Source organism: Centroberyx affinis, unplaced genomic scaffold (assembly GCF_046629955.1).
Source record: "Centroberyx affinis isolate AG114_WGS23_722 - 3 ecotype Tasmania unplaced genomic scaffold, CSIRO-AGI_Caff_v1 ptg001094l_1, whole genome shotgun sequence".
Classification (NCBI taxonomy): domain Eukaryota; kingdom Metazoa; phylum Chordata; class Actinopteri; order Beryciformes; family Berycidae; genus Centroberyx; species Centroberyx affinis.
In genome coordinates this window covers 446,999-468,483 of record NW_027279639.1, presented here as the reverse complement: position 1 = coordinate 468,483, position 21,485 = coordinate 446,999, and the positions used below count along the sequence as shown (strand labels likewise).

The 21,485-nt window shown below is 43.2% G+C and overlaps 1 protein-coding gene across 1 annotated transcript; it reads left to right on the top strand.

Moving 5' to 3' along the window:
- Window positions 1–829: 829 nt before the first annotated feature.
- intu (inturned planar cell polarity protein) lies at window positions 830–21,317 on the top strand. Its single transcript, XM_071523557.1, has 17 exons — window positions 830–959; window positions 1,857–2,461; window positions 4,409–4,494; window positions 8,720–8,935; window positions 11,436–11,554; window positions 12,225–12,314; window positions 13,186–13,263; window positions 13,588–13,771; window positions 14,166–14,219; window positions 15,254–15,316; window positions 16,080–16,307; window positions 16,828–16,920; window positions 17,434–17,865; window positions 18,010–18,104; window positions 18,324–18,513; window positions 18,799–18,938; window positions 20,626–21,317. The coding sequence occupies exons 1-17, from the start codon at window positions 847–849 to the stop codon at window positions 20,735–20,737; spliced, it is 2,898 nt and encodes a 965-aa protein (XP_071379658.1). The 5' UTR covers window positions 830–846; the 3' UTR covers window positions 20,738–21,317.
- The last annotated feature ends 168 nt before the right edge of the window (window positions 21,318–21,485 follow it).

Sequence of the window (21,485 nt, the reverse complement as noted above, 5' to 3'; positions counted from 1 at the left end):
CTCGTCCCTGCAAAAACCATGAAGCACAAATGATGTTTAACATATCTATAGATGGAGGATCATTCTCTAAGAATTTGGAGGACTTCGACTCTATTCGCAGTGTTCTCCTTTACAGGTTAGTACACCGGTGACAGTATATGGCACAAATGTCTGCACAGTGCACGTCCTTTGTATTTCTTTACGCATTTACCCAGGAGTTATGTGCTTTTGTTTGACCAGAGGTACTTTGTCTCAAGTTTGTTGAATGCCGGAGGGGATTTAAAAACCTCGTGCACGTCTGAAGGGGGGTGAGGTCAGCAAAACAAAAAGTGCATAGTATGTGAATTTCTATAAAGGTTTAGTGGATCCAAGGGTGTTATTGCACCCTCAACGAAAAATCACAATATTCCTATAGGGACCTATACTGTTTGTTGCACTCATAAGTGAGTTTATAATAATTTAAGGATTACTAGTGTTGTTTTTGAAGGAGTGAATGGACTTGTAGATTATTTTAGATAACAGATGAACAGGCTCCACTAGTGTTGTTTGTCTGTTTGCTGCATTATTTAACGGGATGAGAGCTCAAGCTGCCAAGTCAACCGGGATGGCAGCGGACACGCATTCCTACTCTACCCGTGCCAGAAAGACTCCTCTGCTCAGAAAGCTTCTATGTTGTCAGGGGCAACGGCACCATCCGCCAATCACGTCGAGATATTTACGTCACGTGGTACAGCCGTAGAACCCGTATGCGGACAGACAAACATGGCGAGGGAATATCACTGCTCATCTTCGTGAAACTTACCAGCCAGGCAGTTTTATAAAAAAAAAAGTATTTCACGATTGCGCGGATAAAAATAGTGGTACAAAATGGCGTCCAGAAACGGTACCGAGACTGCGGTTCGTCGCGGTCAAACGGAAAAAGGAGACAACAGTGATAGTGACTCCACATCATCGAGTTACAGCAGCTCCGACTACTCTGAGTAAGAAGCTAATTTGACTCTGAACGTAGAAAGAAATCAGTTGACACTTGCAGTTGTTGATATAAAACCAGTCCTGAAATCTTCAAAAATGGTATGAGATGAAGTCTGGGAGAACAAGCTACTCTAAAGTACAGGAAAGTTGCCACTCTGCTTGGCAACAGAGGAAGCTGTAACCTGATATGTAAACAGTAATTATTTACTGGTGGTAGTATTGAGGAAATGGATGGACTGTGTGTATATAATTTACTCCTCCAAAGATGTTTGTTTTGTGAATTTAAGTGCATGTTAAAGCCAGCCAGTCCATAGCTGTGCAAAAGAGGGAGTGTCCCCCCTTCACAAGGTTTCCATCTCTCCTCCCTTTGTGCTTTTCATAGTATGGGGGAAATGTTTTCAATTTGGGAGGTTAACCTTCATAAATAATTGTATGCTTCTTGCCACGCACAGTGAATTTATAGATGTCGTGTCTGAGCTCCTACCACAGGTTCACCAAAGGTTTAAATTATGAGAGACCAAAAGGGAAAAAAATAAACCCCCCCCTCCAAAACTGGGGCATTGCTTCCCCTAAGCTGGAGTGTTTGGGTTTCCCTCTTTTTTTGTCATTCGTAGTTGAAATACATTTGCTGGAAAGCAGGAAGATTGGATGCTTAGAAATAAAACTGGCCTGGGAAGTTAGTTCTATTAAAATGAACAAAATATTGTAGCACACATTGTAAATATAGCAATATGTGTGCTTTATGGTCAGGACAAAAGTTGAATTTCACTCTTTATTTACTAACCCTTGTGTTGAACCACTCTCGAATAGCCACCATACCAGCCTCTTTCTCTACACACTGTACCCTCTCCTCCCAGTTTAATACTGCTACTAGCTACCTTTCAGTACTCTTTGTTTTCCCTCAGCGACTTGGAACCAGAATGGCTGGACGACATCCAGAAGAACGGCGAGCTCTTTTACCTGGAGCTGAGCGAGGGCGAGGAGGAGGCTGCATTGGCCCAGGCCACTGCCAATCAAGGTGTGTCCACCAATCATGTTCGTTTCAGCGAAAAGGAGGCAGAGATCATCACAGAGCAAAACAAGAAGCAGCGCTGCGGTTCACGGACGAAGGGAGAGCCCACATTGAAGAGGCTGGCCAGGATCCTGAGGAGGAAACGCCGGCCGTCCCAACGCAGAGGAGGAGGGAAGGATGGGGGTAAAGACAGCTCCTCGTTGTCGTCACCCCCGGCGTCCATCTTGAAGAACCAGGCAGGCCAGAGGCAGGGTGTGATGGTTCAGCAGCAGCAGCTGAAGGAAGTGTGTGTCTACCTCAACCCTAAACGCCTGGGAGGCTCGTCAACGCCTCTCTCTGACAGAGGAGGCCTGCTGGAGGCTCTGCTGGGCGTGGTGCATCGCCCCGGCTGGAGCAGAGGCCAGGGAGACCCTGCAGCGGGCCGACGGGAGGAGAGGCTGACTGTTCACGGCTTGGTTCCCAACAGCCCAGCCATCAAGTGTGGCCAGATCCTGATTGGTGAGACCAGAAGTGCAACTGTTGATAATATTAATTAGCGTAACAGTATTTTCTAGACCACAAACAGTTTGAATTTATGCAGATATATGAAGTTAGCCCACTGATACTGCATCAGTTACCATACATTATTCACTGATGCAGTATGGCTATTCCTTAGAAGGTCAAGCAGTGAATAGTTCTTGGGCCCATATTTATCAAGTGTCTCAGAGTAGGAAATTGGTCCTGACTACCTGTAAAACAAATTTGGTCCCACTTTTAGGGATAGAAGTAAAAGCATGTTATCAACCTTGTTAACAAGGAGAAAAGAACCTATCTCCTCCAGTATATAGCAGAGCTCGAGAGCTGTCCTAAGTTCACATAAAATGGCAATGAGGCAACGACATGCATGCTCTGGGAGAGGAAGGATGTGTTGGGAACACACAAACACAAGCATCTTAAGAAACATTGTTTGGGTAAAAATGTCTCTGCGGAAATGACAACAGGGAAAATGCAGCTATGTAACAGCGATGATTTGGGTCTCTCACAGCCAAGCATCTGTAGAGTCATGAACCCAAACTTGGATTTCCCTCACAGTGCCTCCACTAGCACGCAGATTCATTCATCTCCCCACCACTCAAAAGCACTTCCAAAGCAAGGGCCTAAATTATTATGGTCTAGTCATACTCACACTCAATGAATAGAGACATCTTATGAGAAAAATAGCACAATGAGCGCAAGATACAGTGCTGTCGTAAAAAACGTAATGTCATATATTCTCAAAGGAGAAGTTTTACCCCTCGCTGAAAGTGTGTGTAGGAAGCTTGATACTTACCTCTCATGTCTAACTCTGAGCTGGTGCTATCTTTATTCCCAGTCAACCTTTCAGCACGATTCCTTGGAGTGATTCTGAGACGCTTTTTAAATATTCTCTTTTGCTGTGTGTTTGAAAACTAGGCATCTCTGAAGTGATTTTCTCCTATCTGGGCTAATCGTTGGGCAGTTCTTCCAAGCAGACAGAGGAATGCCAATTGTACTTCACCACAAATGACTACCCACATGAGTTACTGTTTAGAGAGGCTTTTATACAGCAATGCTACATGCTTAAACAATTAGAGTGGTTAAATACCTGAAATAGCTCCGTTACAGAGACGGTGGTGTGCTTCTCTGCACACGAGCAGGTGAAGCCCTTTACTGGACAGTGAAGTCAGCATCGGTTCATCCATCCCTATAATGCATTGGCCAAAAGCACATGGCCATTATTTTAACGAGTCACATTATTCTGAACAGTGCTGTTTATGGCTAGATTAGTTGGGGGAGGATGTATAAACCAGTTAACTAGAAACATCAAGTCAATATTAAATTTACTGAGCAGACCTGAGTATTTGCACTGCATCAGGCCAGTTCAGATAGTGTCAGGTAAGTTTTCTATCTGAATAGTACGTTAAACAGGCTTTCAAGTGCTTACCACGATTTTGACATCCATTCTATAGTACTGTGTGGCAAACCCTGTATCTGCTACTCCACCCTGGTTAAAACATACACTAACATAGTGCTGAAATGATTAGTTGATTAATCAATTAGCCGATTCACATAAAAGTAATCAATAATTAGAATTTTGATAATCAATTAATTGTTTTAGTCAATTATCAAGTAAAAATACCCCAAAAAATTGCTGGTTGCACCTTAAAAAATCATTATGAAATTAGTGCTTTGTGGTTTTTTGGCTGCTGGTCAGAATAAGTAAGTAACAGAATCACTTTGAGCTCTGGTAATGTGATTGGCATTTGTCATTATTTTTGACATTTTACAGACTAAATGATTCATTGATTAATCAAAAAAATAGTCCATGGATTAATCAATAACGAGAATAATCATTAGTTGCGGCCCTACACATACAGCATTATTTGTGAATGGTGCTTGACCCAGGTCTGCTGCTGACACTTTTTCTATGTGTTGTGCTGTGGTCAGGTGATGTGCTTGTAGCAGTGGACGATGTGGACGTGACCTCGGAGAACATCGAGCGGGTTCTCTCCTGCATCCCAGGACCGACACAGGTGAGTGTGCGGAGATCTTCCAAGACCAAATAGATGTTCAGACGCAGCTTGTGTGTGTACAGGAGTCCACCTATTGTTATGGTCTCTGCTACCACACATTAAAACAAACTATACATCATCTCTGCTAAAAGACGGAGCCCTTCTTTACATCAAGACCACAGTGTGAGTGTGTTTTGCCTAACTCTTGGAATACACACGTCTTTTCCATATTGGATTAGCTTCCCAAATCCATAAGGTAGCATTTAGGTCTTGAAAATATTGGCTTGTCGTACACAGCCAACTGGGACAGTGAATATAGACATTAAGATGCTTTCCGATGCATTGGTTCCTCTCAGCTGCGAAAATGTGTATAGAAAGTACCAGTCAGCGCCGTTCAACATTAGAAAACCGTCAATTACTGAGAAATTATCCTTTGATCGGCAGCTAAAAAATCCAGAGCCTCTGCCTCAGTCATGTCCATTTTCACCAAAAAGCAGACCGTCAAAAAAGCAGGAATTTGTAAATGACAGAGTGCGGACGGGGGTGGTGGCGATCGCGGCGGAGAGACTGGACTGCGGTGCGACTCTTTTTCTGTGCCACAGGAAGACGACAATTACGTTGTGGGATTGAAAGCTCAGCTGATTAGAAGATGTAGCCGGAAACTAAATTACATTGTAGGGAAAGAGAGAGGGAGATTTTTTGGAAAAATACAAGGCTTGGGCATTGAGATGGTTCTCGAAAAAAGTTGAAATAGAGTTGTATTGCTGACAGAATGATTGTTTTGTGTGTGTGTGTGTGTGTGTGTGTGTGTGTGTGTGTGTGTTGTAGGGGGTGGCTCTCTGTGTGCCAGCCCTCCCAGATGGAATGTAGACGGTGGCTATTATGTGGGAGGAACAAATATTAGTATTAAAGTCAGTCCACCATGCCCTTTGCTAACCCTCATAGCTGAATGAGCTACAGTTCAGTTTCTCCTTTTTGTGTGTGTGCGTGTGTGTGTGTGTGTGTGTGTGTGTGTGTGAGTACTGAATGACTGACATCAACAGACTGGAATTCCAGTGAGAGCACACTTCAGTCTAACCACATCCTTATTATTTATGATGAGAGAAAGTGCTGCAGTTAGCCCACTCAGTCTCTTTACCCAGTGATTTCTAAAACCTAGGGTTTGCCTTTTTGGCAGTTTTCTACCATTTTACATGTCTTGATGCCCTCAGACCAATCAGCAAAGCTATTTCTTAGATCCTTGAAGACTGTTGGAGAACTGAGGATATGGTAGCTTGAAAACCATTTTTCCACTTTTATTTGTGTTGCCTCTCACTTCCCCGGTTTCAGGACTGAGAGAGCCAGTCAGAGTTACCAATTGAAAAGTACATCACATGGTGTTTCACCGCTACCCGGCTCTTCTTTAATAATACCCCTAAAATTGGCTAAAATGGCTGGAGGCCCAGATTTAGGCGCCTGCTGGAGCGGCCGGTGGCCTGTGGTTGGTGCTGACAGGCCCAGGAGGAGTCTGGCAGTGATCGCGGGATTAGAAAAATACAGAGTACCAACCTTTTTGGAAGGTAACTATCAGAAGATGCAATTTCTTTCTTAAACATATATGTTACGTTTTGTATTTCAGCGGCTAGAGCATGACACAAACAATGCCAGGGTTAGGGGTTGGATTCCTATTCTTAAAAAACTGCATGTGTAAAAAATGAATGCGCTCATGATAGGTGCCTTGGATAAAAGCGTCCAATAAATGGGATATTGCACGCTCTGTGTTACAGTGAAACACCAAAACCTAGTTGGGGGGTGCCCAGTGACTGTGTAGTGGTTAAGATCTATCTGTGGACCCACATGTGCCTTTGTTGGCTTGGAGTCAAATCCCAGCAGAACCTCCTCTTGTGTGCCTCCCCTACTCTGTCTACCTCTCAACTTTTCTACTATATAAAAGAATAAAAGCTACTCTGGGTATTCTGTTTTTAGGCTGTATTCCCGTTGTATCAGAAGTACATAGCATTGTTCCTTGTAGAAGTGAAACCAAAATGCATCCTGTGTCAGCGTTGCTTTGAAGATGCAGTGTTTGATAGTATCACAGAAACCAAATGAATTGTATTTCTAGCCACACCTCACACCATTACTCCTTCACAAGTTTTGTTTTACCATTAGTTTGGACAGTGTCAGGTAAGGTTTGTAACTTTTTAGACTCAATGATGGCTAATTGTTCAGATAGAGTACCTGTGTAGAACAAACACACCTCTCCACAATATAGAGAACACTATCACATCTCTAACCTTTATTCATCTGGGTAAAGATGCTATTTTTGAGCTTGACACTTACATTCATTCACACCTGGAGCAGTTGAGGTTAGATGCTTTATCTCAAAGGCATTTTAACGGTGGTTGTTGAAGGATGGGAGAGCTCATTCACTACCCCTGAACCAATTATTCCTTCCAGTCCAGGGATTCAAACCGGTGACCTTCTCGTGTCAAGCACATTGTACTAACCTTTAGGCTACCGCTACTGCTTCTCACATCTGGACTCTGGTTCTGATTTACTTCAATTAACATCAACCTAACTCCTTAGCAGGCCCCTCTAGTGCTGACAGGCTTCAGCCCAGAGTCAGCACAATGTGTGAACAAATATGCTGTGATTACATCTCTATAATGCACACTGTCTGTGTAGTGTAAGTAGGGCTGGGTATCGTTTAAAAAATTACGATACCAGTACCAATACCAGTACCCTTAAAGTGATACCGATACCAATGGAGTACTTCATTCGATACCTTTTTTTTTTTAACGTTTTGGTGGCATCTCGGCACGCTGAACTGCCAACTCCGTCACATACACCGCGCTCGACTTCACCACCACAGACTGTATGGGTTGTAGCTGCTGCGGTAGTGGGCCAATCACACGTCGCATTAAATCGAAGAACGCTTTCGGTGATTGGCTGCGAGCAAAACCATACAAATAGTCATTTTTTCCTAGATCTGTGTACAAAAAGTATCGAATGCAGGTATCGTTTGACTGGAGAAGTTTCGATACTACTTGGTACTGGGTTATTTCGGTCGATACCTTAAAGGTATCGAGTACCAATATCCAGCCCTAAGTGTAAGTGAGGGAATGTACCGCCTTTCTTAGTTAGAAATTTATTTTGATTGGATTGTTTTTAATTGTGCTTTCATCAATTATCTGCAAGTTTCAGCAGTATAATGTGTTTGTGTATGTGTCTGAGTAAATGTATTTGTATATGGTGTTTGTGTGTGTGAGTATACTGAATATATAACACCTATAATTGTTTCATATTTATGGACCATAGTATCAGAATCTACTGTTAGGTCTTTGCCTATACACAGCCTTATACTTGATATAATTTAATGTAGCTTGATTGTACAATACCTATTTGTAAATTTGACCGACTTCTTTAACCAAGAGACCACAGAGTTTTGACTGCATGTGTTTCCATGGCTGCATGTTGGATTTCCATGCAGCGCTGTTTCAGTTTCCACCGTGACTTTCTATGAATGGCAATATAAAATACAGTACCGTGGAATGGAAAGGAAAAGTACGGCACGCTTCAGAGAACGGGAGAAGATAGGCCGTCTGTTGTCTTGCCACTGTGTCTTGGGCTTGCAGCAGTCTGGTTTTAATTTAGGCAAACACACACACACAAGCACACGCAGACACCGATCCCTGCTATTTGTTATGCTGTGGTTAGGTCTGGACGTCAGTCTCACTTTCTCTCTGACGATTACCATTCTACTATTCACTTTTCTACCTTTTCCTGAATCAACGTGTGATGATGGGAGTTCCCCCTCCTTTGGAAGCATGGCACACACGCACACACCTCTATTTTCCGAAAATGGACACATGATCACTGTTAAAATCCTGCCGTCCCTTGCCAAGTATAATCATCCAGAGCCACGCTGACTCCCTGACTTATTGTTTTCAGCCAAACCCGCAGCCAGAGTGTTTGAAATGAATGAAAACACAAGAGTGCTGTTGGGGGGGAACAACGGGCAGAGTGACCATGATGATGTTCTAGTTGGATAACTGAATTTCTTTGTTCCCACATCCTCTCTCTCTCTTTTGTCCCCTTTTTCTCTCTTCTTCTTCCTTTATTCTCCTTCACATACCACATACCATCTCTGACTCCTCTCCACCTCTTCCCTCTCTCTTTCCATCGCTGGATTTTCACAAACCCATCTCTCTCCCATGTCCTCTCTCTCTCTTACTTTACTTTCCCCCTCTCCTCCCACCTCCTCCAGGTGAGGCTGACCTTGGAGACGGTGGGTCCAGTCGAGGGGGTCAGTGGTGGAGACTCTCCGTCGATCCACAGGCTGAAAGCTTCTCCACCAGTCAGTCAGCTGGTGCGCCTGCTGTGGGGCGAGGACACGGCCGAACTCCAGATGTCCATAGGACACATCCCACACATCGTCATGTACCTGTCACTCAAACTGGACTCGGCATCGCCGCAGGAGGAGGTTAGTTAAAAAAAAAGCTCAAAAAAGACAATTTTTCTGTTTTGGCAGCGGGCCAGAGTTACTTCTAATCACAGTGAGACCCTCAATGAGAACAAGGAATAACCCTAACCCATGAAAATCTCATAAGGAAAATAAAAAAAGGAAGAAATCTTGGCAAGGGCCACAGAGAGGGATCCCCTTATCAGAATGGTCAGGTGTGCAATGGGTGCTGAGAATGGGCAAATAAAGCTTAATTGTTGATAATACATGGAACATCAACAAAATAGACAGAATAAACATAATATGAACGCTGAGGACGACATCCAGAACCGATGCTGGGACATAATGTGAAATATGTATTTTTCCATCCTCTTGAAATTTAATTTGATCTTGGGGAAACCTGATCACGACTTTGTGGTCAAAGGCAGCCCAAAACAAGAGCAGCCTTAATACGTCGCATTTTAAACATTGAACTCTACTGACCAGCTCTGAGCCTTTTGGAAAAATTGGCCACATCTACCTTGTTCATTTATTTCTAAAAGAGTCAGTTGTCTATATACTTACATGGTGTATTCCGATAATTGAGTGTAAAAATGACCTTAGTTGTGGAGGAAATCCCAAGCCCAGTAGTAAAGTCTGGCTCTCCTTCTGTTCCTCTGATGTGAGTCAGGCACTTCAGAGAACTACTGATCTGGACGGCTTCCAGCGCCCGCGGGTGCTGCTAACAGAAAACAGAAAAGAGGGGAGAGCAGTAGAGGAGCTCTGCCCCAAGCGCAACTCCTGACAATAAATGATCCGTCACTTTGATTCTATAAACTTTATTCTTCCCCGAGGAGAATCAACACATGCTTCTTTTTGGCTGAAGAACAGTAGTATTGAGGATTACATCTATAAACAAAATAACATATTTCCTCTTTTAATTGGATCCATGTGCCATAAATTGTCGGCCGGTATTTTTCATCCCTTAGGGTAGGACACAGTCAGAGGTCAGCTCGCCTTGTAGTGAAGTGTTAATCCCAAGCTGTGTTTTCTTGCTCTGCGGGGCAAGCTACGCTCTTTTCTGACCAACACCTCCTACACTATGATCACATTTTCCCTGTGGAAGACTAATGGAGGGTTGATGTTTTCTTTATGGTTGTACTCCATGGTTCTACGGCTCTGTTTTTTTTTGTGTTTCAGCGAGCCAGATTTTTTTTTCTTCGTCTTGACCCACAGGCAGCGGAGATAGAGTATGGGTTGTCTGGAGCCACATCAGCCAGCGGTTGATTTTCTAAATGACAGTGCTGCGCAGGAACCCGCTAAACTCTGACTTTGATTTTTTAGTCCCTTGATTGCAGGGTAGCAGAAATTGGGAGAGGTTCAACGGGGGTATTTTTGAGTTTTAGCTGTGTGTTCATTTTGTAATCGGAGTATTTTTTTGCCTTGTGCGCCTGTACGTACACAGAAGAAATAGTTGAGAGGAATTAAGTGTTTTTGCTGGCTTGCTTGGTCGTCAGAGATTTAATGTTGGCCTCCAACGGCACGCACAGACTTTAGCGTGGGTGCCTGTGCATGGCTTTGACCCCAAGGTGAATATCTTCCATAGGCAGCTGCTTGGGCCTTTGTTCTGGTTGCCAAGGCTATAAGGGCCCCGTTCATTCAAGGTTTTCATCCCCTCACCCACTGCTCCGTCTTCTGATCCGCTCAACAGTTCTCCTCCACCCTGCATCCTTCAAAGTCCGCAGCCTGCAGGGAGGAATACTAATATCACAAACAATACGCTGAATCTGCCTCGAGCGCTCTCTCTTTTCTCTCTAACAGACTGCGCTCAACAGTTTGGGCTAAGTGTTTTTTCTGTGGCATGTTGTCCTGAAGAATTACAGATTGCAGGAAGAAATTGTCAGTATTTCAATGATAGTACAATAGATAATGTAACAACACAATCAAGATATGGTTTTGTACTGTTGAAAACTATTTGAAAATCCAACCAAAGACTCGGATATGCCTTGCACAACAGGATGAATTGGGTAAATGTGAAGAGAAAGATAGCCACACACAGACAAACACAGCCAGTTCCTGATGAGCAGATAAGAGTCTGTCTAATGCCATGCCTGTTTTCTGAATTCTGTTCTTCAATAATATCATATTTGAAAATGAATGTTTTTTTTTTGCTATTCCTAAATAAGAACCAGTTCGAGAGTACATTTTAAAATAAACATTGTGTGTGGGACAGAACAATGTACCATGCATGGGCTCATCTGTTCATTCTACATTGTTATAGTCATCATTGCTAGTAGTTTAAAGGAAGGATGCACTCTGGAGACAATTTTTTTCCCAGATTTTTTTCCGACATTTATCTGATGATGAGTTTCACGACCCATTTACACATGCGACTCTCCATCCAGCTCTAGGCTAACTGGTGATTATTTTTTTCTGCTGTACATATTGTCTAGACTATAATTTGCACATGCCACAGAGCAACACTTACCAGATAATACAACCTCTGCTGTGTGTGTGTGTATGTGTGTGTGTGTGTCTGCAGCAGGAGATCCTGTACCAGTACCCAGTGTCTGAAGCGTCCGGCCAGCTGAAAGGAGTGAGGGGGATCTTCCTCACTCTGTGTGACATGCTGGAAAATGTCACAGGGGGACGGATCATCAGGTGACTGAGGCGGCATAAAAATATAAACTGAAAATGTCAATACAACAACGTTTTACCGTCGTCAAATGAGACCATGGTTGAGATGATTGGTAGCCTCTGTCTCACGCCAATGGTATTGTTAGTGCTGTTTCTCGAAATGAAGACCACATTTCCCATAAACCTCATAACTTGCTGTCGTAAAGAGCATCTTTGCCTCTCCAGTCAGAGGTTTTCTCTTTTGCTTTACTGAGGAGGATAAACATGTTGGAAGTGATTTTCTTCCACCGTCTGCCATTGTGAGAAACTCTGAAACTTTAGCTCTGTTTGTGTTGGAGGAACAGCTGTTTTGTGCTGTAAAGCAATGCAACAAAATCCTGCAAAAAGAGTGGCACACAATGTAAAATGCAGTGTAAATTCAGACAGTAGAAGCCTCCAATCTTCTTCTGCAGTGGTCTTGATTGTTTATAGTAATAATACTAATACGTAGCACCTTTTAACCTCCATTTAGGAAACTTTTAGAGTCCAACACCGATGCTGAATTTATGCTCACCCCCTTTTTCTCTCTCCTTCGTTCTACCTTTCACTTTTCCTTGGACTCTGTCAATCTGTTTCTCTCTCCTCTCCATTTTTCCACACACACACCTCACCTTTTCCCCCTTTTTCCTCCTGTGCTCTGCTTCTCCTCCCTCAGTTCGTCTCTCCTGCTGGGGAAGCATCTGGTGCATGTGGGCTACTGGAAGGAGAGCAACAACCTGTTGGTCATCGGCCTGCCCGCTGAGAGGTAGAGGGAGGCAGCATCAAACGCACACACAACGCTACACAGCAGCATATGGTAGCTCCACAACGTTTCATTTGAACTGCAGCCTCTGCCAGCTGAGAAGTGAAGAGAGAACAGAGAGATCAAATACAGACACACATACCCAACGTGCTGCTTACATATCACACCACGAGAGTCAATTCCATATGTGAGGTGTAGAAGATTTGACAGATTTGACAGCAGGTCTTAATTTTTGAATACCAGGGTACCGACTAATAGGCATTTGATATCGGCCCAAAATACAACGTTGTAATGTTTTAAATTATGTACCAGCTTTTGGCTCGCCAAGTTTAAAATGACATTTTGTGGGTTGGAATCGTTCCCAATCACCTAATCACATTATCAAATGTCGTCAATAGGCTTGTGTCTTTCGTGACATTTTTTCCGAGTGCTACGTGAGCTCCAAGACTGAAAATATGTCGGAGCACAGGAACAATTTTAAGAGCACGATCTGTAAAAATAATTGAAAAGGACTGTCCCTTTTTTTCAGTCTCAAGTTGCACATGTGCTTCTTTTTCTCTCCGCTTGCTGGGATGGAATATATTTTAAGGAGCGTTTGCTTGTAAAATGGATGCCGCAGAATCCTGTTCGGCATCTTTTCATTCTTAGCAACCAGGTCAACTCTACCAATCCTCTCAGTTGAGAAACCGTCTCTTTACTTAAAACTTAATGAATTGATTCTTCAGGGAAACTCACATGTAGGAAAAGAGTTTTTATGAAACGTTTTTCCTGTGCAGCCCCTTGGCCGCTAGTCAAAATATTTGATAAACAGTAGATCTGCAGAATCTGAAGTTTATCCAGATCTGTGTCTGACTTTTTTTCCATTTCCCTCCAGGGTCCCACTGCTGTATCTCCAGACGGTGGTGGGAGGCGTAGTCCGGACACTAAAAGTGATGTACGGCTCCTTAGACAGGTTGGTTGGTTGGTTGTGCTGCAGTTTTCCAATACTCCTGCTGAGAGAGCTGTTTTTCCCCGGTTGAGTTGAGGGGCTGGAGGCTCCCGTTTCTGGCTGTCATTTGTGATGCTAAATGCAAAATATACTGCAATATAAATAGTATGTTCTACCAAATCAAAGCATAAGGCAATTCCCACCTGGTTTTAACACAGTATTCATTGTCTCACTCTCTCTTTCCCCCTCTCCCTTGCTCTCAAACATCTTTCTCTTCTTTCCAAATTGTGTGTGTTTCATGGCACCCACTTGTCAACCAAACTTTAAATCCATCGTGTCCTCCTCCAGTGCGTTCTGCAAGGCGGACCATGCTCCCAGATTGGACCACTTCTTCTGCCTGTTCTTCCAGCAGCTCATCCAGCCGTCCCGCTTGACGGACAGCTCCTCAGCCCCGCCCCCCGACATCTCAGGGACACTTTTCCTCGACGGACTGCCGGCGGTCCGATGGCTCACGCTGCCTCCTGAAATCAAGGTGTGTGTCTGTGTGTGTGTGTGTGTGCGCAGATTGGGAAAAGACTAAGAATTGGAGATTTAATTTTGTAATGAAACTAGCAAATACAACGACAAAAATAAGTAACATTTTCTTAAGTTATAGCTCCTGTTAACAAACTAGTTGGTAGTTGGTTAAGTTGGTTAACTTGTAGTGTCATTTGTTGCCATGAGTGTATGCCTATGATGCCCTCTAGTGTCTGACATTAAAAATTACACGTTATGTATCACCCAGACACCTGCTGAGTTGAGATGACATGAAACTTTAATGAACCCCGTCTGGATATTGGGTCGTTGCAGCAGCAAACATGTAGCGCCTTCGTCATGCTAGTAATACAAAGGTTGTTGAGTTTTTAATTTGGTTTCTCTGTCCACAGATGGAGGTGGATACTGTTCTGTCTGATTTTGAGTCTTCAGATTTTGGAGAAATGGTAAGACTTGGTGAAATCATGCTGTCAGTTAGGCACTTTTACAGAGAACAGATTACTTAAACAGTACTGAAAGGGTTCTACAGTGCTGCTGTCTCTATAGCATATACAGTAGTTCTAAAGATCGAAAATGGAGCACATATACAACCTGAGATTCCTATTAGGGATGGATGTTTGCAGCTAAAATGTCACCATAGAAAGAAGCAATCACAAATAAGTAGCTTTTTTAAATAAATGTTTCCTGTGATGTTATGATCCCTGGTCCTGGTGCTTATTAGATGAGTGCACATACATGTTAGCTGAGACACCATCTGCCTTCTAGCCTCAGCAGGGCGAAGAGGAGAAGGTTAGGCTATTTCTGGAGGTGTGTGTGTGTGTGTACGCTGCGTGTGTGTATATTTAATGAGAAACTAATGGGGTCTGGGATGTCCTTTGTACGTGCAGCGGTAACTGATTACATGAACCTGCACTTGAGGACAAAGAGCAGCTGAGACAAAACGAGAGACGGGGATTATTGAAGCAGGAAGCAGTTTAGTGGAAAAAGAAGATCAAGACCTTGAGTTTTCAAATTATTATTATTAAGAGGAGCTTCATCGAGTCTTTGACTTTACTCCTTTTTCATCTGTTTTTTGTCTTCAGTTTATTCTGAAATGAGATAGATACCCATTATTTGAATAATGTCTAACCTCTAAGAAAATGAGCTCTAGCATGAAATTAAAACTCATTATGGAACATTCTTGGGGGGTGTTGGCAATTTTAAGGCCTATTCTTACAGAAGAGTGACCTTTTTGAAAAGCTGAGCAATAAATATTAAGTAAAAGTAGTTTTCTGGAATGGATGCATTTTGGAATTACACTTTACATTTCCTACTATATCTTTATAACCTCATATAACAGTTTATCTCTACATTCACTTTGATAGTAAAGATCAAACCTTTAGCAGCGTCAGTCAAGTATTTTTTACCCTTCTTCTTCACCTGGTCCCACTACTCCCTCCCTCCCTCTGTCTGTCATTCATGTCCTTATCTTGTCTTGCAGTCAGAGGACTTTTTTGGCTTGAGGCGTCTGTATGTAACTCTTGGCTCCTGTCTGTTCTACAAGGTAAGTATCTACCTTGTATATATCCAACACACACACACAGACACACACGTGCCTCAGTGCCACCTATCTCTCCTTCTCATATTCACACTTGTTCCCTGAACCTTAACCCCTCCCCTCCCCTCCCAGACAGATACCCTTAAATGGCAACAATGAAAGACGATTTAAAAGTGATTATATAGATGGGCTTTCACACCAGATAACATGATGGGCCTATTCTCTGACTCTGTGACAGATCATCAGCCCAACTGCTCTCTGTTAAAATATTAATAAGGTAGAAAAGGGAGAAGGGGGTCAGTTGAGCATTAGACTGTATCGTGTACTCGTCATATGGAAGGTGTGACACTGTTGAAACTACATTTCTTTTTGAGAATATCATATCATAGATGGGCATAAGTAGGCAAGGCAAACTTTATTTATATAGCACATTTCATACACAAGGCAAATTCAATGTGCTTCACATACAACACAAAAAACACATAATTTGTCAGGTAAAATGACATTAAAAAAGAAAGAAAGATACTGTAGGTAAGTAACATTAATAATCAAGTAGGCTTTAACTTAACAGGAAAGCCAAAATTAATATGAATTAATCAATGAATCAACAAAATGGCCAAAAAAGTGCTTTTGATACTCGCAAGACCTTTATTAGGCTCTTTAACACTAATTTTCACCCAAAGTGCCACTTAGAGCCTTCTGACTCCAAGCTCTTGATATGTACTTGTTCCCCCATCTAATTAAATATCACTAAATACCTCCCTCCCAGTCCTACCTGATAGCCAACCACCTGCCTAAGGAGGACCTGCTGGACGTGTGCCTGTACTGCCAGCACTACTGCCTGCTGCCGCTGGCCTCTGATCAGCGGGTGGGTCAGCTGGTCATCTGGAGAGAGGTGTTTCCCCAACACCGAGCGCAGCAGAGAGGGCACAGCGGCAGCTCAGCGCCGGGCTACAGCCAGCCGCACGGGAGACACTTCCTCCTCATAGTCGGGCTGGTAAGGAGGGGAATCATCCACTGTCACACTGTTCATTAAATTCATTTATTTGATCCATTATTTATCCAGGGGAAGCTTGCTGAGAATGCGTGCTGTTTTTCAGCAACAACCTGTTTCACATGTTTCACATTCGTACAGTCGTATAAGAATGGTTGTTGTTGTAAAGTGCTTATTAGTTCTTAGTTCTCTTAGATATTAATCAGTCGTTTTCTTAGTTTGGAGCGGTATATCCAAACTCTTGACAGTTTACTCCTTTAGTTCGATTTGTTTGGGCAGTAACGATGCCATTTGAACTCGGGTGGCACCAAATAATCACACCAAGACCGCCTAAAAAGACGGGTCTCGCCTTCTACCGAACAAACTGTGATACAGTTTGTTAGGAGTGCTTCTTCTTCTTCTTCTGTACCCCCATGAACAATACTCTCCTTCCTGCTGTCCACGTCTGTCTGTAACCCCCCCAATTACATCCATTATATAAATAGTTTTTCTCTGCTTGTATTTCTCCATCTCTCCCACCTAGAGGCACTTCATGCAGTGTGTGCTGTTGGAAGCAGGTGGCTGTGCCTCCCCAGCTTTGGGCTCGCCGGGACCGGATTGTGTTTACGTAGACCAGGTAAACCCTGTCACTTCACTGAGTTTCACATGACGCCATGATTATAACAAATTGAGGTTCAAGTTCCTGCTTTATTTGTCCCATAGTGTGATTACTGAGAAGCATTGAGATATTACAAATCTATATTGATTGCCAGAATACATGAAAAGGTAAGGTATACGGCACTGAATGCAGGGGCCGAAATTAAACACCTGCCAAGTGCAAAATGCCGGTAAAATGTCTATGGTTTACTACTGTACAGTGTCTCTGACCATATGCCAACGCTTCAAAATGCTCTCTTGTAATTAGAATTCTGCTGCACTTGCTGAATTACAAACTTGATCCATTGTATAAGAGTGAGTTGAGGGAGCAAGGTATAAATGAATACAGTGCCTGATTTTATACACAGAATACCATTATATGCAGGTAGGGTGGCATATTTTATATAGTGAATTTCAGACACTGCTGAATTTCAAAAGCCTGTACATCAGTTATACACATCCATCTGAAACAGAGTTATGTCCTGACCCCCAGGTGAAGGCCACCCTGCTGCAGTTGGAGGTGTTAGAGGCGGGTATAGAGGAGCGTCTGAACGCTCCACCAGCCCCCTGCCTGTCCTGTGCCGATTGGTTCCTCCCCGCCGCCACGGCCCGCGACCGTCTGGATAGCCTGGCCTCCTCCTCCCCCGTCCTCAGCAAGCTTGCCGGGGCGGTTAAAGGCTCCTCGGCGGGCTCCAGGGGCCGCAGCCTGTTTGGGGAGAAGGCCCGGAGATCTAGCCCCCAGAGGAGCCTGTCGGACAGCGGGAGCGAGGGGCAGGCGGACGGCGGGTCGGGGTCCGGGTCGTCGATGGCTCCGGGCCTCAGTCCACACTCCACCCCGGACTCGGCTAGGAAGCTGGGGGGGCGACGGGACTCGCTGGGGTCTGGAGGGTCTGATGGGAGTGGAGGCAGTGGAGGCCTCTTCAAGGTACAGCCTTCCTCTGCTGAGGTTTGAATTCTTAATTAGATCCTAATACTACAGTTCTGAAGCTGCACTCATTATAGTGCTTATTATTATGCTGTAACACATTATAATGTTTTGACTCTTGCTCATTATGTACTTTGACATCAGATCCCCAGGATGAAGCACCCCAACCCATTCTACCTGGGCACCCTGAAGAAGATCCTGACTGAGAGGGAGACAGAGGAGATGTACAACACCATGAAGTGAGTGATGGGAAAAATTATTTTTCATTCATTCATTTATTCACTCATTCACTCATTCAAATTTCACTCAGAATTCATTTGCTTGTCTTAGACTAAGACTTCTACTACTTGGCTAAAACTCACAAAAAGAGACTTAAAAACATTTTCCTCAACTAAGCCTTCATTATAAAATCACCAAACCACACTGTAACTCTAATCTCTCTGTCGTCTGTGTGTCAGACTAACATCAGGTGCTGAGAACACCCTGTTCCACTACGTCATGATGGAAACTGTGCAGGGGATCTTCATCGCTCCCACACACAGAGAGGTGGCCCAGCTCAGCGGCTCCATCCACCCACAGCTCATCCGCAACTTCCACCACTGCTGCCTCTCCATACGGGCCGCTTTCCAGCAGAGCCTGCCGCCCAGGGTGGGATACAGTTTATAATGTTAGATATACCGTATGTTTTTCAGCCTGATAGGGAGTCTGCCCTTCAGCTGGAGGACCAGGGTTCTTGTCGACTGTTAGCATTTTTGCATTAGAAGTGGTTCCCCTCCCCTAAATTTTATAGTATTTTTTTATAGTATTTTGCCTCTTTGGAATCCTTCACCCTTCTCCTTTACCTACAAGCTACTTCAACATTGTATACATTATTGTCCGCAATGAATCAAGTGATTGTTATTGCGATCCTGATCCTGATTTTCTCTCCTGCAGGGCCGTCGGGGGGCGGACAGGTCCCAGAGCAGCCGGGGTCTGGGACCGGTGAAGGAACATGGGGTTCTGTTCCAGTGTAAACCTGAGAACTGGACCGACCAGAGGAAACCCGCTCCCACCATGACATACTGGGTCATAGGGTAGGTCCACTTTCCCTTCAGTGAGGTTTTTAAAAGAAAAGAACAGCACCTTAAATGTTTTTATTGACTTATTTATTTTACACACATGGCTCCAGAAGCAGGGAACCATTCAACTACCTCTGGGCGCTCATTGAGCACCTTTTAACCACTTTTTAAACGTGTTAAGTATTATTACTGCTGTTTCTTTGTTATTACCTGGGTCATGGGGTCATGGTTCAGTAGGTAGAGCATAAGATAAGATGAAACTTAAATGACCCCTTTGGCGAAATTGGGTCATTTCAGCAGCAAATAGGATATAGTCAAGAATTTGAATTCAATTAGAATTTATTGAAGATAAATTTACAGTATTTTGGTCATGCTGATTCTTCAAGGTAGTGGCAAGTGCAGGAAAAACCACTGTTGCAGTGTATTGATTTTTGCCGCACACCATGTCTCTTTAAAATTTGCTTTATTTTTTACATGAGCTAAAAAGTTCACCCCTAAACTTTTTATCTCATGTAAAATAAAGGAACTTTTTCTAGAGAATCGATACTTTGCAACAAATGTTAGATATTTGTGTTTATCCTAGAAATTAGCCTTCTGTGAAAGTGTTGCCATCTACTTTAACGCAGAAACTGGACAAAATTAACTGGAGAAAAAAAACATGATTCACATGATTAACTTACTTATTATTTCCTCTGATTTTGGACTTTAGTTCCCATATTGCTCATGTATTTGAGATTGATTACATACCTTGTCCAAGAGCGTCCAGTAGATAAATAATCATACATTAGCATGTGCCTCCAGTGCCCTCAGGTAAATAAATACGGTATAGAGTAGAATTTGATCTATATGCAGCCTCTCTGTCTGTGTTTACTGTTAGTTTGGGATGTCCTCTGAGTCCACATGATTGAAAGTACCAGTAATGCTATTTCCATAACATCCATTACAGCGGGCTCAGCTGCAGAGCCTCTGTCTCCTGTGTTACGACTGGAATGAATAGGTGGCATTGTACAGTGTGTTAGCTGAAAGGGGGGGAGGGAAGGAGACTGTCCCATGTTGAACTGACTGATGGTACTTTGGTTTTGTCTGAGCTCTGTTTCTGTTGGAAAGGCTCCCAGTTTTAGAAAATTTGAGAGAAGAGAGACAGAGGGGAAGAGGGGATGTAAAGATGGGGAAATGAAGACAGAGAGAAAGAGAGAGAAAGGGATCATGGGAGGGCAGTAGTTTTTTTTTTTTTTACCTCTTTGTAGGATGTTTGATTGGGGAGAAACAGAAAGTTTAACAGCTGGAGAAAGCACAGATCAACAGCATGGCAGCAACATGGACTTTTTTCCTTTTTTCTGTTTTGAGTTCTCTAATCAAGGAAAATGCAATCTTATGGTATGGCATCACCAAATTTGCTTTTACTTTGGATAGTAATTTTGCCTATATAAGAATTTAGAGTTATGAGAAAATGTAGGTGTGTAATATAGGTATGTGAGCATATGTTTCAATACAAATGTCTATAAAAATGTATACCTTTTGCAGGAAAACAACCTAGGAATCAGTTTTGGTGAACTCCACCTTCAAGTTGTGGTTGGATTTCTATCTCCAGTAAAAATCCTTTTTGGACAGTGTCTAGAAATTAACATGACTACACCATTCTTGACAAGTGCAAGCCTTCTCCTTTAGTCCCAACCTCGTCCGTTTTGTCTCTGTGTTGCAGGCGGATGCTCCTGGAACCCGTCCCCCAGGAGTTCTACGTGTGTTTCCATGACTCGGTGGCAGAGGTTCCTGTAGAAATGGCCTTCAGACTCTCCTTTGGTCTGGCCTTGTGACCGCTCGTCTTCCCTGCCCAGATCCGTGACAACGAGGGACGCACACTACCGGATTTCATGAGCTAATTAAGCATCGTTTGCATTCTCAGGCAAAAAAGTTAAGATTGCGGCGCTCGTGTAAAGCATCTGAGAGCAAATGTGGGAATTTTATGTGAGTTGGGATGATCTAACTTTGCTAAATAGGGTCATAATCGTGTGTGCCTCCATTTTACAGATATTTGCCTACAAACAATAGCAATACACGACTGTGGCTTATGATCAACAAATACAAGGCTGGCCTTAGGATCAATCCAGAACGTTCTTGTGCCTTGTTATTCCAACCGGATAAGACTTTCCACAACAACTGCAGCTCTGTGTCGGCCTTGATGTTCCCAGTTTGCCTTTTGTGCTGGGCTTGCCTGAGATGTGTGTATGTATGTGTGTGTGTGTGTGTGTGTGTGTGTGTGAAAAGCCACTTACCTCAGAAACCATGCTGTAACTTTTGATGTTACGTTCCAGCGACCAGTAGCTACCGTAACGTTTGCCTGGACCAATTAAAATGACTGCTACTACTAGCACCTCCATGTTGACATAGCAAATAAAGTTGTATTAATATTTTCCTAAATTTTATATGTGTGTGTGTGTGGGGGGGGGGGGTATTTCATTTGTTACTTTATTTAAGATGTACAGTTTTGTATGGAAATGGAGTGATTTGTTATAAAAATGAACATTGTGAGAGCTAATAAAAAAAAGTACAATACAGTTTCTC